General features: G+C 35.7%; 1 protein-coding gene across 1 annotated transcript in view; it reads left to right on the top strand.

Annotated features, from left to right (window-relative positions):
* The first annotated feature begins 685 nt into the window (after positions 1 to 685).
* Positions 686 to 15,505, top strand: part of LOC125235104 (uncharacterized protein CG43867) — a 182,046-nt gene continuing 167,226 nt past the window's right edge. Inside the window, exon 1 of the mRNA XM_048141538.1 lies at positions 686 to 1,049. Within this exon, the coding sequence (XP_047997495.1) occupies positions 966 to 1,049 (84 nt within the window). The 5' untranslated portion in view covers positions 686 to 965. The remainder of the gene's footprint in view (positions 1,050 to 15,505) is intronic.

Here is a 15,505-nt window from a genome sequence, read left to right as displayed (position 1 = left end):
CTCGCTGTCTCGCAAGTCTTCATACTTTGATGAGCATAGTTCCCGATTGTTACCGGTTATTGATTTCCCGCATCCGAAACTCCTTATGTGTTAGGATAAGTAGTAGATATATTATGTACCTACTAGTATGTGCAACGTCGTATTGTATGTGTTTGCTTTGCTTAAATTAAACAAAGCTAACAAAATCTTTGAGTCGGCAGAGGCTTCGGTACATGTAAATTAGTAATAAAAAGGATAAAGCTTGTTTCGTGTTGTTTTTCATTCAAATAGATAGGAATACAGGCCGCTTAGCCAATATGCCAATTGATAACGTTCCGTAGCAAACGAAACGCGACTGTGCTGTTGTACAGATATGGAAGAGTGATAGAAATACGCGTTTCGTTGTCGTAGCGCAACAGCTTCTCTTGGCTAAGCTAATAGGTATTTTTATCTCAAACTAAGTTCAACCATTCTACGCTCGGGAACAATTCTTATTGCTACATTGTTTGACTATCTTCGAAATCTCATATAATGTATTTTATGGAACGTCAAACTTTTACTATCCTATTGTAGACGCTGGTATTCTTTTAGTAGGCAATCAGGCTTTATCCCAGTCTAACTTCTGGCATTCGGGCACATTCCCATATAAAATTCTATGTTCATTTTGCTTTTATTTCGCGCTTTACTAAGTAGTTTTATATTTCAGATTCACTGATATTCTAGTCTTCCTAACCTAGTCAAATCAGTATTAAACCCAGTGTTACCACAATAAGGAACGCGTCGCCAAAAAAGAACCTAAAAACACTGGCCAGTTACAAAAGTGATACCTTCTTACTGGCCAGTTAGTGTTGATTTGAATTACGAATGTTACTGGCCAGTAAGATAAAAGTGGAAATTTGAAAAAGGAATGTGAAAGTGAAGTGTGTTCTTCTCCCTGGGTCTGAGGTTGGGAGAACTGTGGTGGCTAATGTGGGGGACGGCGTACTATGACGAACAACAATAACGGGCGAAGCAGCGCGGGCGGCGAGCCCGCCGCCGATATGGACTCGCTCGAGGAAATGCTTCGTAAGGTAATATCACGAGATTTTTATCTATTATTTCTTATCTAAGGATGACGTTGAATACACGTTGGCTACTGTCAACAGCACCAATTTGGGTAGTCATACGAGAGCGCTGGTGCAAATGCTATTACGTCAAACTCCGGGCAGGGCCTAAAACGTTGCTAACGTGTCTTGGTCTGACTTTTAGGTCAGATTATCACTGTCCAGTGCGTCCCGAAATAGGCCACGGCGAGACTTAATACAAACTTGTAAAGTTTACAATTCATTGCGGGAAATATAATGGGTTAATTGATGTGTGACGTATAGTAACTGCAGTTATGAAAAACTTGCATGCAGACAGCTTTAGAAATGTCGCTTTATCATCGGTTCGTTAGACATACAAACAGACACATAGTATTTTCATAAAGTTAGAATTAAAAGATACGACAAGTAAAACACATAAAATTCATGTCAATAGCTTTTCAAAAGCTTTACACACCGTGTATTTTATTGAATTCCGTTAACTTCGGCATATAGTTAGGTCCATTATTGGAAACAGAATACCATAGTTAGTTTTCTTAAATTCCTAATTCTTTACACCTTTACACCAACATCTATATGTTTCATCAATTATTGTTGAAAAACGGGCTTCACAATTAACTGTACTAAGTGTCAAAACTATGACATATCAATCTTATATCGAACACACACAGCCCTTTTCTCAACAGCAATTATATGGTGTTTATTAAAAAAAAACGAATTAAATAAAAACAAGCATGCTATTTTCTGTTTCCTATAATGGACCTAACTGTATACTGAAGTTAACGGAATTCAATAAAAACACGGTGTAAATGTATCTAGTTGTATGGCATTACAGATCGCTTATGTCAACCGATAACCATTCGTCAGCTTACACCTCGACATGCGTTAATTAATATTCTAATTAATTTACAAACACAAACACCGAAACGTATGTCGCTAATCAATCATCATAAACAAACCAACACTTAAACGCTTTATCGTATCTAATTATAACACTACATTGAAATTACAACCTTATTTTAACTAAGCTAAGTAACTATTTCGAACAGACATATGAAGTCCAAATACGATATTGCTATGATTACCAAGGCGCTACCTGTCGTTAATGAAATGTAACCAACTCATATTGATTCGAACGTCAAAGCGTTGAAAGCAACTTTAGTACTAATGATTTAAGATTTAAATTTGATTAAATATGAGTATAACATACGAGGTTGCCAATATAACTTTGATGAATTAATTAGACTAGCATGTTGATTTGATACAGAATGCCAGCTCGTTTGTCATTGTTGTTATAGAGTTTGAAACTTTAACGTGTTCGGGTAAGATTGTGTTTTGTAGAGGTAGATCAAGTATATAGTCGGGGTGTAACTTTATGATTGCATACATACATACATAGTGGTGTATCTTACCCACGTATTAATTAATCTGGCTGTTGCGGTTCTTCCTTGATATCTATACTAATATTATAAATGGGAAAGTGTGTGTGTCTGTTTGTTTGTCCGCCTTTCACGGCAAAACGGAGTGAGAAATTGTCGTGATTTGTTAAATGGAGATAGTTGAAGGGATGGAAAGTGACATAGGCTACTTTTTGTCTCTTTTTAAGACGAGCGAAGCCGCGGACAAAAGCTAGTTGGCTATAATTCCATGGTGGATTTGTACTGCGCTGAAGATGGATGATAGATAGATTTGTTTATTTCTCCTTTAAAATAACATGGTATTTAACAATTAAAGATGTCTCCAAATAACATGAATTCACAAAAAGGTCGTCAGATTTTAAAACATAATCAAAATTTATTAAATATTTGTAATAGCAACTTAACTAAACACACAACAATCGAAGAAAATCAAAATACAACAATAACCAACAAAAAATGTAAAAGAAAAAGTCAAATACAGTAAAATCATCATCCTCCTTGCGTTATCCCGCGGCATTTGCCACGGCTCATAGGAGCCTGGGGTCCGCTTTGACAACTAATTCCAAGATTTGGCGTAGGCACTAGTTTTACGAAAGCGACTGCCATCTGACCTTCCAACCCGAAGGGTAACTAGACCTTATTGGAATTAGTTCGGTTTCCTCACGATGTTTTCCTTCACCGAAAAGCGACTGGCAAATATCAAATGACATTTCGCACATTAGTTCCGAAAAAGTCATTGGTGCGAGCCGATTGGGGGTCAAATACAGTAAAATAATAGTAATAAAATAATAAATACTATGTTATATTAACCCACTCGACTTGCTGTTGTACCTTTACCGCGGGCCGGATGAAATTTAATTCTTTCCACCAACGTCCCACTTTGTCGATTGTCGATATAAAGCCGAAGCTTGTATCTTTATATGAATAAACTGACACAACGTCAGTTTATTCAACTAAAGATACAAGCAAATCTTGTCTTTATGGTTATCAACAAAGTGGGACGTTGTACTAAACACTATCACATTTACATTTCCTCTTATTGTTACTTAAGAGTGACAGACCGAATCAAAAATATACTGACACTAAAAGGATGTTAGTCATTTTACATGGAGGTTTACTTATAGTACCTATAGTTATAGTACGTATCGCCACAAGCACGCTCGTCATACATTACGACACGAAAAATAATAAACGAAATTCAAATGATTCATCAGATATCATTCTGATATCGACGTACGTTCGAATTGTCCTGTAAGTTTCAACTCTCAACTCAATTAACCTAAGCCCACTCGCTGAGAAATAATGTCAAAGTTTACTTACTAAAATAGGCCCAAGCTCTAAAACTAAATATTTAACAAAGCTTTTACGCTAATTCTAAAACGACCACATCTGCTGAAAGCCCTGAAATGTAATTGGCCATTAGTGAAACTGTTTTGTTTATTTATTTAGTTGTTTAAAGTAAAATTGATGAGGCGATCTGTCAATTAGTTTAGTAATTTTATTCCGAGGATGATCAATGGTAAAGTTTGTTATTTTTGTTATATTTTTAGATTGATTTGTTTTGTTAAATATTTTCTTCAAAATAGTCTAAGTTTGTAAAAGAATAGAATATGATAATTAACCAACAGCATCGTAACGCAATTTTGCATAAATAAAGGTAAACTAATTTTAATTATTCAATCGATATTTACAAAATATTTAAATATAACTATGTAAAAACTAAATTATAAATATTATACAAAAATAATCTTATCAATCTTATCATCATCAACCTCCTTGCGTTATCCAGGTATATGCCACGCTCATGGGAGCCTAGAGTCCGCTTTGACAACTGAAAAAATATCTTATCTTATACTTTTAAACGAGCATTTTGTTTTTGTATTTATAAGAGTTTTTTTTTATCTAAAGACGTGATATATTAAAATAGAACCGAGCGAAGCTCGTCGCCCAGATATTATTACATAAAACTATAGTTTGATACCTATTTATATTAAAAAACTTCCTTGTTGCAAGCAAACTTAGGAAGCTTGACGATATATTTTTGACAGCCAATTTCTTTTTGCGGGAGCTTTGGCTATTGCATGTTCTTCCTAACAATGTTTTTCTGAAAGGCTTACAATATAAGGTTCTTCAAAAAAGAAATACATAGGTTCAAAGGATAACTGCCATGTAATTAGTATAGGCTACTGGTTTTCATTCGACAGGCTTTATGCTTGTTTACCACTGACATAAATAGTAAATATTTAAAAATATATTTACGAAGATTACATCTGTATGTTCTAAAATATTTTATTCCAAGGCTCAAGTCGATTTGCATTCGACTGCCTCATGATCTCGATCATACGAATATATTTATTTGTTGCATACTGAATATACTGATTTATGCAAGTTTGTGCACGTCAAACAAAATCATTGCGAATGCCGGCAGGTATCAGACGATGTGACGTGATAACACGTACGATGTAACACGATTGAGAAACTGGTTCCGTACATATTTTTCTTTATTATTTCTTTATTTATAAATTCCTTAAAATATTTTTGTATAACATAAAGCTTTATCGTAACATTTCTTTTTATTTATACAATTTTTCAAGTCTGAGTGCCATTTGCTTGAAATTGGTGTTAATTTATATGGCTATGACTTAGCTATAATTTTGTAAGTATTGAAATTAAATGTCATTTTAATGAATGTGGCATATTTTTAAATGTATACTGACGTCAGAAGATTCAGAAGGATAGCTGAATGAATGAAGCATTAGTTAGACTCAGAAACAGATTATTTATCAGACTAGGAATATTGGGATATATGTAGACCGCGTGGTTACCGTTTTGATTTTTGTCAATTTCCCAATATTTCGAAACAGTTATGATGATGGCAGGTAGATATCAAAGTTGTGTAGACAGCGTGAAAGTCTCAACGAGACCCCGTTCCACGTTCTCAAAATATGCTTTTCGATTTAGAATAATAACATTTGCCACGGGACCCTAACAGAACCGAGCGCAGCAAGGCGATATTATTTCTGCATTTCCGCGCGACATTTTTCATTTTAACGAGAGATACCGAACGCGTCGATGTATCAGTCTAGTACGGACACTTAATAATGCTAGAATATTCGAGAACTTTCTAGAATATGGAGAATTTTTTAATGAAATAAATACAGATAGTTTAGAGCGGCTCCGTATTTCATATGTTTAGTTACATTGAAATTTTATAATGAAGTGTTTACCTATAAACTGCTTCTTAATAGGTTTACGTTGTTATTGTAGTGCATGCTAATAAACATCAACTATTTAATACAATTGGTCAACTTTTTATACAATGTTGAACTCGGGCAAACCGTTTAAGGTAACTATAATTTGAAGAAGAACTTAAATGTAAAGTCAAATTAAGAAATTAAATATTTATTTACAAAAAACTTAACACCACGTCACGTCTTCATAAAGAAGTGCAAGTTATAGGCGCTCATAACATTACTTAAATTGTAACATAACATACTCACTTGGAGTAAATTCTCGAATTGAAATTGAATATTCGATTATTTATGTGAGCAGTGTGTGTAGCCGAATGCACAAACGCTTCACGAAACGCTCAATAATCGTGAGCGAATCGTGAACGAATCGTGAGCGAATCGTGAACGAATCGTGAGCGAATCGTGAACGAATCGTGAGCGAATCGTGAACGAATCGTGAGCGAATCGTGGACGAATCGTGAGCGAATCGTGGACGAATCGTGAGCGAATCGTAAAGCATTTGGGCATTCGGCTACGCACACAGAAACGCCAGAGTGTCCTGCGTTACTGGGTGTAAACCCAGCTACAAAAATGCATGGACACATTCCTGACGACCGGTCTGGCACAGTCGATAGTGACCCTGCCTGCTACGCCGCGGTCCCGGGTTCGAATCCCGGTAAGGGCATTTATTTGTATGATGAACACTGATATTTGTTCCTGAGTCATGGATGTTTTCTATGTATATAAGTATTTATATATTATATATATCGTTGCCTGAGTACCCACAACACAAGCCTTCTTGAGCTTACCGTGGGCATCAGTCAATCTGTGTAAGAATGTCCTATAATATTTATTTATTTTATTTATTTATTTAAAAAAGTGTCCATGCAATTTTGAAATTACACATACATTGTGTTTGATTAACTTGGCGCTCCAAGCGTTAGCACCCGAAGACTGAACAGTACTTTAACCAGAAATTCAGAAATCCAGTTGTTTCATTTCAGTTGCGAACTCGTCCGAAACTGCATACTCATCAGAACTCATACAAATAGTTATTACGTTCCAAACTTTGGGCGGATTGTTGGAAGCAGATACCTATATCCGATTCTGTTTAACAAGAACTGTTGTTTGAGTAAAACTGGCATTTATTTGGACTATACCGGGTGAAATAAAAAGGACCAGCCATACTTTGTTAGTAATAGTAAGTATAGTAATTTTTGAGGTCATAATGAATAACTTTAATAATTGGATCTATTTTGAAACGCGAAAAAAATTTGGCGGTTTCATGCATTCCGACTGATGTGATGCTACTCATTTCTAAGGAACACCAATTTTTTTTCCGATTTTAGCATTGGTCCCATAATAAAAGTTGTTAATTATGACCTAATGCAAAGTATGGCTGGTCCTCTTCATTTGACCCTGTAGGTAGGGTATGTATGTATTTGTAGATGTTTGTATTAAGATAGTATCTTAATTAATACAAAAAATATTTGTAGGTAACTGTTTTATTTTTATGCTATCACTGGGATTAGATATGTCGCAATAAACACTTCCAAATTTCACAGCAAAAGCGTTTTAAGGCCAAATTACCATACGAACACATAAATTCAAATTGCGGGATGAAAAGGCACTTAAAATTTCACGACCTCCCGAATTACACATTCACATACGAAATTAGAATATCGCTGTCTCGATACTGAAGGGAATTTATTTCATCACACACGTAGCCCGACAAAAAAAGAGTAGAAAAATAGGGGCGCCACCGTCGTTTGGCATGTGGCAACTATTTTGACAGATTTTGGCACTTTTCAATGAGAACTTAAGTGTTGCTATGATAAAAAAATTGTTCCTTTTTCCTTTGTCTCGTCTTTTTTGCCAAGCTGTACTCGGTAACATTATTTAACCGACTTCAAAAAAAGGAGGAGGTTCTCAATTCGACTGAATGTTCTTTTTTTTTTGTATGTATGTTACTCGATATCTCCGAGAATTATGGACCGATTTTCAAAACTTTTTTTCAATCGATCAGGTATAACCCCGAGATGGTCCCATTGGCACCAAGTCGGGGTCTGATGAAGGGATCTTGGAGAAATCGAGGGAACTATTCAAATGATATAGGCACTTGTAATGTTTTTAGTGTATTTTTCAAAGGTACACCAGTATTTACGCCTGATGGTAATAATTTTATGTGGCTGAGCTGATGATGGAAGGTCAACTCCTCAATAGTTAGGAGTTAAAGGATAATTCTTTCACAACTGTACATATATTCGGACTGATACATATAATATCAATAGGAACCACTAAAAATCAACAAATAAATAAACTTTTTAACAAAAAATAAAACCGCCTTCAAAAATAAGCGCGTTACAAAACACGGAGAAACTAAAAAGCAAAAAATAATAATCCTTTGAATTCAGATTTCTTATCGGATTGCAATAATCTAAACATCCAAATTATAAACAAATCAATTATTTTTGGAGTCGGGGCCAGCCTGCGTATTGTTGGGTGGGGCAAACAGGAAATAGCAAGGCGACGAACAGGTCGCGCTTATTTTTGAAGGCGGTTTTATTTTTTTGGAATTTAATTTTAATACTTATAATAAGCAGTTTTCTATGTTTACTATATTTTATTTAAATAATATTCATACAGTTGGAAAGGAACAAAACTGATAAATATTTAATCGTTGTCTGGCCAAATATTCACGCATGTATCTACATAAAATTAAACTAAATAAAAAATTTCTACATTACAAAATTACATGCCTATTCAAGTCTATTAAAATTGATAAGTTAGGTCCTATGTATCAATGTACTCGTCGACACAGCTATTGAATGAAATGAGGACAAACAAAAACAAATTGAAGTGGACGTAAAAAATTACTGGGCCATACAATAGTAGGTACATTACGATACAAGTCCGAAAAAGAGGAAGTTCGAATCGAGTTTCGATAAATTAAAACACGACCGAATAAATCGACACGGGTTACGAATTTCCTTTTTACACGCGTATCGTAAGACGTTTTTCAGTACAGATGGCTCTCCGAAGTTTCGACCTGGCAAGAAATTACACACATGTAAATCAGAACAAAATCGTATTAAAAGATATTCAAACCATTGTCCGTGATAATTATGACCGCTTCACACAAACCTCAACTCAGAGGGCGCAGCACGTCTCTCGCAGCACTCTATAGCACGTTATCGCGAACCGTAACCCACGTGTACATTCGCACGTAAGTGTACGTAGTGTGTGGTAGGGCCCTTGTAAAATAGAACCGCTTTGATGCAGAAATGTCACAGTGAAAACACTGTTTTAACTTATAATTTACTATGTGTGATAGGGTTAGTAGCAACTGGTCTAAAACGCAAAATACATATCCACAATATTTTTTTCCGTTTTGTCTTCGTTTCCGCGGGGCTTCGACTCTTTGCAGTTTGTTTGGCCTTCGGCCATTTGAAGATACTTAACCTACCAATACCTGGACGTTTTACATTTTTGACCGGTTCTGCAATCTGACTTTTGATTTATTTTAATTTATACAGGAATCAATTTTCAGCTTTAACGAGCAATTAAGCTGTTTAATGAAAATAATCGATGTATTCGGACAAACTTAATTAATTTTCATTTACTACGCCTGCCCATTGCAGATTTGTTCATTATCGAATGATGGTGCACAACTGATATTCTGTGTGAAACATTAATTTATGGCGGATATAATTTTGTGGTCGTTATTAATTGGAGTTTGAATAACTATTCATTATAAAACGTAACAACCGTTTACCGCTCATGACTTATGATAATAATATCCCCAAAGAACAAGTACATAATAATTTCTAACAGAGAAAGTGTCTCATGCCTTGTATCAAAAAATACGAATTACTATTGTATTTCATAATAAAACGTTTATTCAATTGAAATTCAGGCTTTCTTTGCTGGAAAGCCACATATCGTCGCTACTTTGGAAAAATCTCGTATCTTCTTCTTTAATGAAAAGACAAAAGTGGTAACTGTGGGACGCATATACATAGAGTTACTGCGTTTTAAATTTGAGTAGTATTGTGAGAGATTTTATACGAGATACGAGATTTTTTTGTAGTAGAGTAATGACGATAATTACTAACAAAGAGCCTAGCCTAGCCTAAAATCACAATGGTACATCGACAAGTGCAAAAAAGAGAGAAATCGCCTCAGGGCTGAACGGAATACTAGGATAAACATAGGTACCTAAATAACGTATGTGTATTGTTAACGTGACATAATTTTGTGTGCCAACAATTGGAAATTGTTTTTTTTTTTAAACTTCCATTAATTGGCAATATAACTTTGTGGACAAGAACTAAATCGGTAAAAATAAAAATTGCCGTACCTAGTTGGAATTAATTGGGAAGCGGCCTGTTATTTGTGCTTTATTCAAAAGTGAGGGAACTTTCAAAAACACTCGTTTCTTTGATTTCTTTTATTTTTAACCCCCGACGCAAAAACGACGGGGTGTTATAAGTTTGACGTGTCTGTCTGTCTGTCTGTCTGTCTGTCTGTCTGTCTGTCTGTCTGTCTGTCTGTTTGTCTGTGTGTGTGTCTGTCTGTGGCATCGTAGCTCTCGAACGGATGAACCGATTTTGATTTAGTTTTTTTTGTTTGAAAGCTGAATTAGTCGGGAGTGTTCTTAGCCATGTTTGATGGTAATCGGTCCACTATGTCGGAGGTTTTTCAAAATTTTAATTAGTTTTTTTTTTAATAAAAAAAAATTACAATGGTATGTGGCTGATTCTTAGCGGCCCGAAATGTATTACAAAAACACCTAAATACTATTTTTTTCAGCCTTCTAGCTCAAAAAATAAAGATTTTACACCCGGGTTAGATTTTTTTGAAAAAAAAAATTATCCAAATCGGTCCAAAAAATGTCTATATATACGAAAATATAAAATTCGTGTGGCACTATTGTGCCACCGAAAGCCCAAATCTGAAGTCCATTTTGGTCTATCTCTTATCGTTTCCGAGATATAACGTCTTGAAAGTACGAAATGTACTAAACTTCTACTATTTGTTTGTGAAATCGTTGCTATCACATTCCATCAGGCGCTCATGACTAAATTGTATGGAAGAGTCGAAATCCGACTCGCACTTGACCAATTATCGTAGAAAGTTGTGTTTCGACGTAAAACGATGAGGTGTTATAAGTTTGACGTGTCTATCTGTCTCTGTGTGTGTGTGTGTGTGTGTGTGTGTGTGTGTGTGTGTGTGTGTGTGTGTGTGTGTATGTGTGTCTGTCTGTGGCATCGCATCGTGTCGTAGCTCCTGAACGGATCTACCGATTTTGATTTATTTTTTTGTTTATAAAAGGTGAATTAGTCGAGTGTTTTTATTTATATTAGCTGTAGGTGAGGGCCTTTCTTCCCGTGGGAGAAGGCGACTGTGGGATGTGGGTTAAATTGTGGCGTAGGCGAGAGGCTGGCAACCTGTCACTGCAATGTCACAGTTTCGTTTTCTTTCAACCCCTTATTTGCCAACAGTGGCACTGAAACCTGAGTAGTTTCATGTGCTCTGCCTACCCCTTCATGGGACACAGGCGTGATTGTATGTATATGTAGCTGTAGGTGATGGCCGCTGGTCCAAGATGGTCGCCGCCACAAAAAAAAATATTTATTTATTATGGATTACAGAGGCAAGCATGATCGCGCGATAAATGATAAAACCAGCAGGGTTAGCACATGATTGCCGCGAGAGTATGTCACCGCGAGATAGACTACCGGTTCTTATGTCATTAATACAATTACGACAAAGACGTGTCATCTCATCTATCTCGCGGCGACATACTCTCGCGGCAATCATGTGCTAGGCCTAAAGGGGCGGCTCATTCTGCGATTCTATCGCCGCGCTACATGTATATGGCGGCGGCCGCGAGTTTCGCGGCCCGTTCACTGGTGACGACCTTCACGCGGCGCAATAGAATTCTATGTCGGCTGCTCGCGTGCGGTCTGTTTGTTAATGTAGGTAAGAATTTAGAATGGCGGCATTTTATGAACATCAAAGGAGTGAGCCTTCAGTATTTGTACTATTATATTCTGTGATATTCGTACTATTAGTAAGTGCGAAAAGGACGGCCTGGCGCGACCATGCTATCGGTGCTGATTTTTAACCGCCGCCTCAAATCTCAAAGGAAGGGGTTCTCAATTCGTCTGTATTTTATTTTTTATGTTTTTTTTTGATAGTATATGAATACAGATTGGTCCCATTTTTCTCAGAACCCAGTTCTGGGTGGCTAGCCGAATGGCACAATCGCTCACGAAATGCTCACGAAACGAAGCGCTAGTAGATATCTATCTCTATCGCGCTTGCGTATTGGCGCGACAGAGCCAGCGGCGTATCGCTTTCGTTTGGCGTCGGATAGGGTTTGCAAGATCCGCCGATTTTTCGGATCCGGATATTTCGGATCTTAAGATTTGCCGGATCCGGATATCCGGATATTTCGGATAAAACGGATCCGTGTTGAAAAGGTCACTTTTTACAGGGGTTTCGTCAAATCAAAGCTGCTGTTACCGAAATAAAATAATTTAAACTCACAAAACGACATAAATATAGTCTATTATTGCTTCATTAACTTTTTAGACGAACTTTTAACATACAATTGTGTCGTTTAACTTCAAACTCGCGTAAATCGTAAATTCGGTTTTAAGGATAATTATACAAAAAAAGCAGAATGAATTTACCCGAGTTTGAAGTTAAGCGACACAATTAATATCACTCCCATTGTGTACAGTACAGCATATAACATTAAACAGTAGGCCAATATTTTTGTTTAACATACATAAGCTAATGCAGGGTAATTTAGTGTTGTTCACTAATACCTCTGTTTTACTGAGGCGTCTATCCGTAACCACAGCCAATAAATACATCCATGCGAAATTGCAGATGTAGGAAAAAAGGTAAAATAATATAATTTTATTGCATTACACGTATTAGACGTGTAAAATATGTTACACATATTTAGTTATCAATTGTTTTTCTGAACTTATGTGCAAAATGTCATTTGATATTTGCCAGTCGCTTTTCAGTGAAGCTCTAAGGCTGGCAGCGCGCCTCCAATCCTTCTGGTGTTTTAGGTGTCCATAGGCGGAAGTGATCGCTTACCATCAGGCGACCTGTCTGCTAGTTTGCCTCCCATCTTATTAAATACAAAAAAAATTGGATCTGGATTGAGCTTATAATTAAAATAATTACGTATATAATTATATTAATTACTTCCATGATCTCTAATTCATCATTAAGCTTAAGAACATCCATGGCAATCGTTTCTGCTTTATAGAAAATTAATAATTTATCGTTATTCCTGCGGGATGCATCCAGTTAGAAACGAAAGCAGTTTTAAAAACAATGATTTACTGTTCATTTTATTTAGTTTGTTAACATATAGTTTTATGGATTCATCGCATGGCGTAATGTACCAAACCTAACCTAGCTTGATATTCTGGAGTATTTAATTTTGAATTAAATAAATGTGAATAAACATTTTAGGCGACAAAATACAGGAAATAATTCATCAATTTCATTCGAAAATTCTTTCTGGCGTGGATAGATACCCATATTTCACGGATCCGTATTATCCGTTTTATCCGGATCCTATGAGATCTCGGATCCGGATCTGAAATTCAACGGATATCCGGATAATTCGGATATCCGGATATCCGGATCTCAAACCCTAGCGTCGGAGAAATGCCATTCGGCTACGGGGCCTGATGATGGGATCCTGGAGAAATCGAGAGAACTCCTCAAATCTGAAAGGCATACATATGGTGATTTTTGTGTTTTTAAAGGAATGGCATGCATTTACTTACGGAACAGTGACATTTGGTGCAGTGGAACTGCTGATGATGGTCAGAACGGAACTCCTCAAATCTGAACGGCACGCTTATAGTGACTTTAGTATTTTTATAAAAACAGCATGCACTTACCTCTAGAACATCTTGAACGTAAAAAATGTAGGTAAGTACTTAACATACAATTCGGTACTTGAATTCCAAAACACAAGAAATATGACAAAAGAAAGAGCCCCCCTATAAAAAGAAAGAAATAAAAACCTTAAATTATAAATTTAAAAAACCCCCGACACAAAAAAAAGGTGAATTAAATTAAAAATTAAATAAAAAAAGGGTGAAAAAAACTAAAAGTGCGAGCTTTCAAAAAGTAATAAAATAACTAAATAAGTAGCTCTAGGAATACCTACCTTCCTTCTTACGAAATACCTACCTTCTTCTTCTTAGGAATATCTACCTACCTTCTACCTTCTTACGAAATACGTAAGATGAAAACCTAACTACGAAATTCTTGAACGTAAAAATTTTGGTACTTAAACATAAAATTACTTGAATTCTTAAACACAAGAAATATGACAAAATAAATTATTAATTATTATTCTCTTTATTGATTTCCATTATTAATTAATGGTAAAGTGTTGTCGCGTCGGGGGACCGCTCTTTGCCTGTCTAACTTGAAACTTAAAAACTAAATATTTACACAGCTAAACTAACTTAATAAATGTTTAACAAAAAATTCACTAGGTACATACATTAAACTAACTACCTGAACATGAACAATGTAACTATACAACCAAAATGTCAAAGGAAGTATTAGAATTACAAGTAACGTATATGTTTACAACCAAACAAACTAGATAAGTGCTGAGCAAAAATTTCAACACCCAATCTTAAAATAAGACTCTAAAGACTGCATCGGAAACACAACCGTCAACGACGTCTGCCCTCGCGCTAATATTGAGAGCGGTCCCCCGACGCGACAACACTTTACCATTAATTAATAATGGAAATCAATAAAGAGAATAATAATTAATAATTTATTTTGTCATATTTCTTGTGTTTAAGAATTCAAGTAATTTTATGTTTAAGTACCAAAATTTTTACGTTCAAGAATTTCGTAGTTAGGTTTTCATCTTACGTATTTCGTAAGAAGGTAGAAGGTAGGTAGATATTCCTAAGAAGAAGAAGGTAGGTATTTCGTAAGAAGGAAGGTAGGTATTCCTAGAGCTACTTATTTAGTTATTTTATTACTTTTTGAAAGCTCGCACTTTTAGTTTTTTTCACCCTTTTTTTATTTAATATTTAATTTAATTCACCTTTTTGTTTCGTCTGTTTCGCCGTAACGAGCCTGCGGCCGGACCCAATTTGTTTCATATTTCTGTAGAGGTACAATTTTATGAAATATTGTGCTTTATTATTAATACATATAAAAATATGTTACAAGAAAGTATTAAGTAAATAATATTTTTCAATTCTTTATATTAAGCTCTTTCATTTGATACTCGTCTGTGACACTGCTCAGAAAATTACAATTTTTTCATTTTGTCCTTTACCCTCCCAAAAATGCCCCTATGAGTTATATTTATTTGCTTAAATTACATGTCCGTCTTTGCGTCACTGATTTAAATTTTAAGTTAATCAATTCAGTAACTTCGGAGAAAATTGGCTGTGACCGACGGACAGGCACCCGCTCGAGTAATCATATAATATTTGTTTCCGTTTTGAGGAACCCTAAAAATGAGATAATACATTGCGGACTGTTGAGGTAACGCACAACAGCACGCAATTCACACGCGGCAATGTAAAGTTCTCACATCGTGTAAATGGGCGCTTAGCCCCTTAGCAAACGACATGTATAATGAAATCAGTTCTGAATTCAAATTTACGTCTCATGTATTTCGTTGTTCTGACCTCTGTCGTATTAAAAGTTACCACGGCCCCCAGGAGCCGCCGCGTTTTATTATTTATTGCCGGGCATAATAACTTTCACC

The sequence above is a fragment of the Leguminivora glycinivorella genome, chromosome 17, assembly GCF_023078275.1.
Source record: "Leguminivora glycinivorella isolate SPB_JAAS2020 chromosome 17, LegGlyc_1.1, whole genome shotgun sequence".
In the NCBI taxonomy this organism is placed as follows: domain Eukaryota; kingdom Metazoa; phylum Arthropoda; class Insecta; order Lepidoptera; family Tortricidae; genus Leguminivora; species Leguminivora glycinivorella.
Note: the sequence above shows the minus strand (reverse complement) of the source record. Positions and strands in the feature narration are given on the sequence as shown.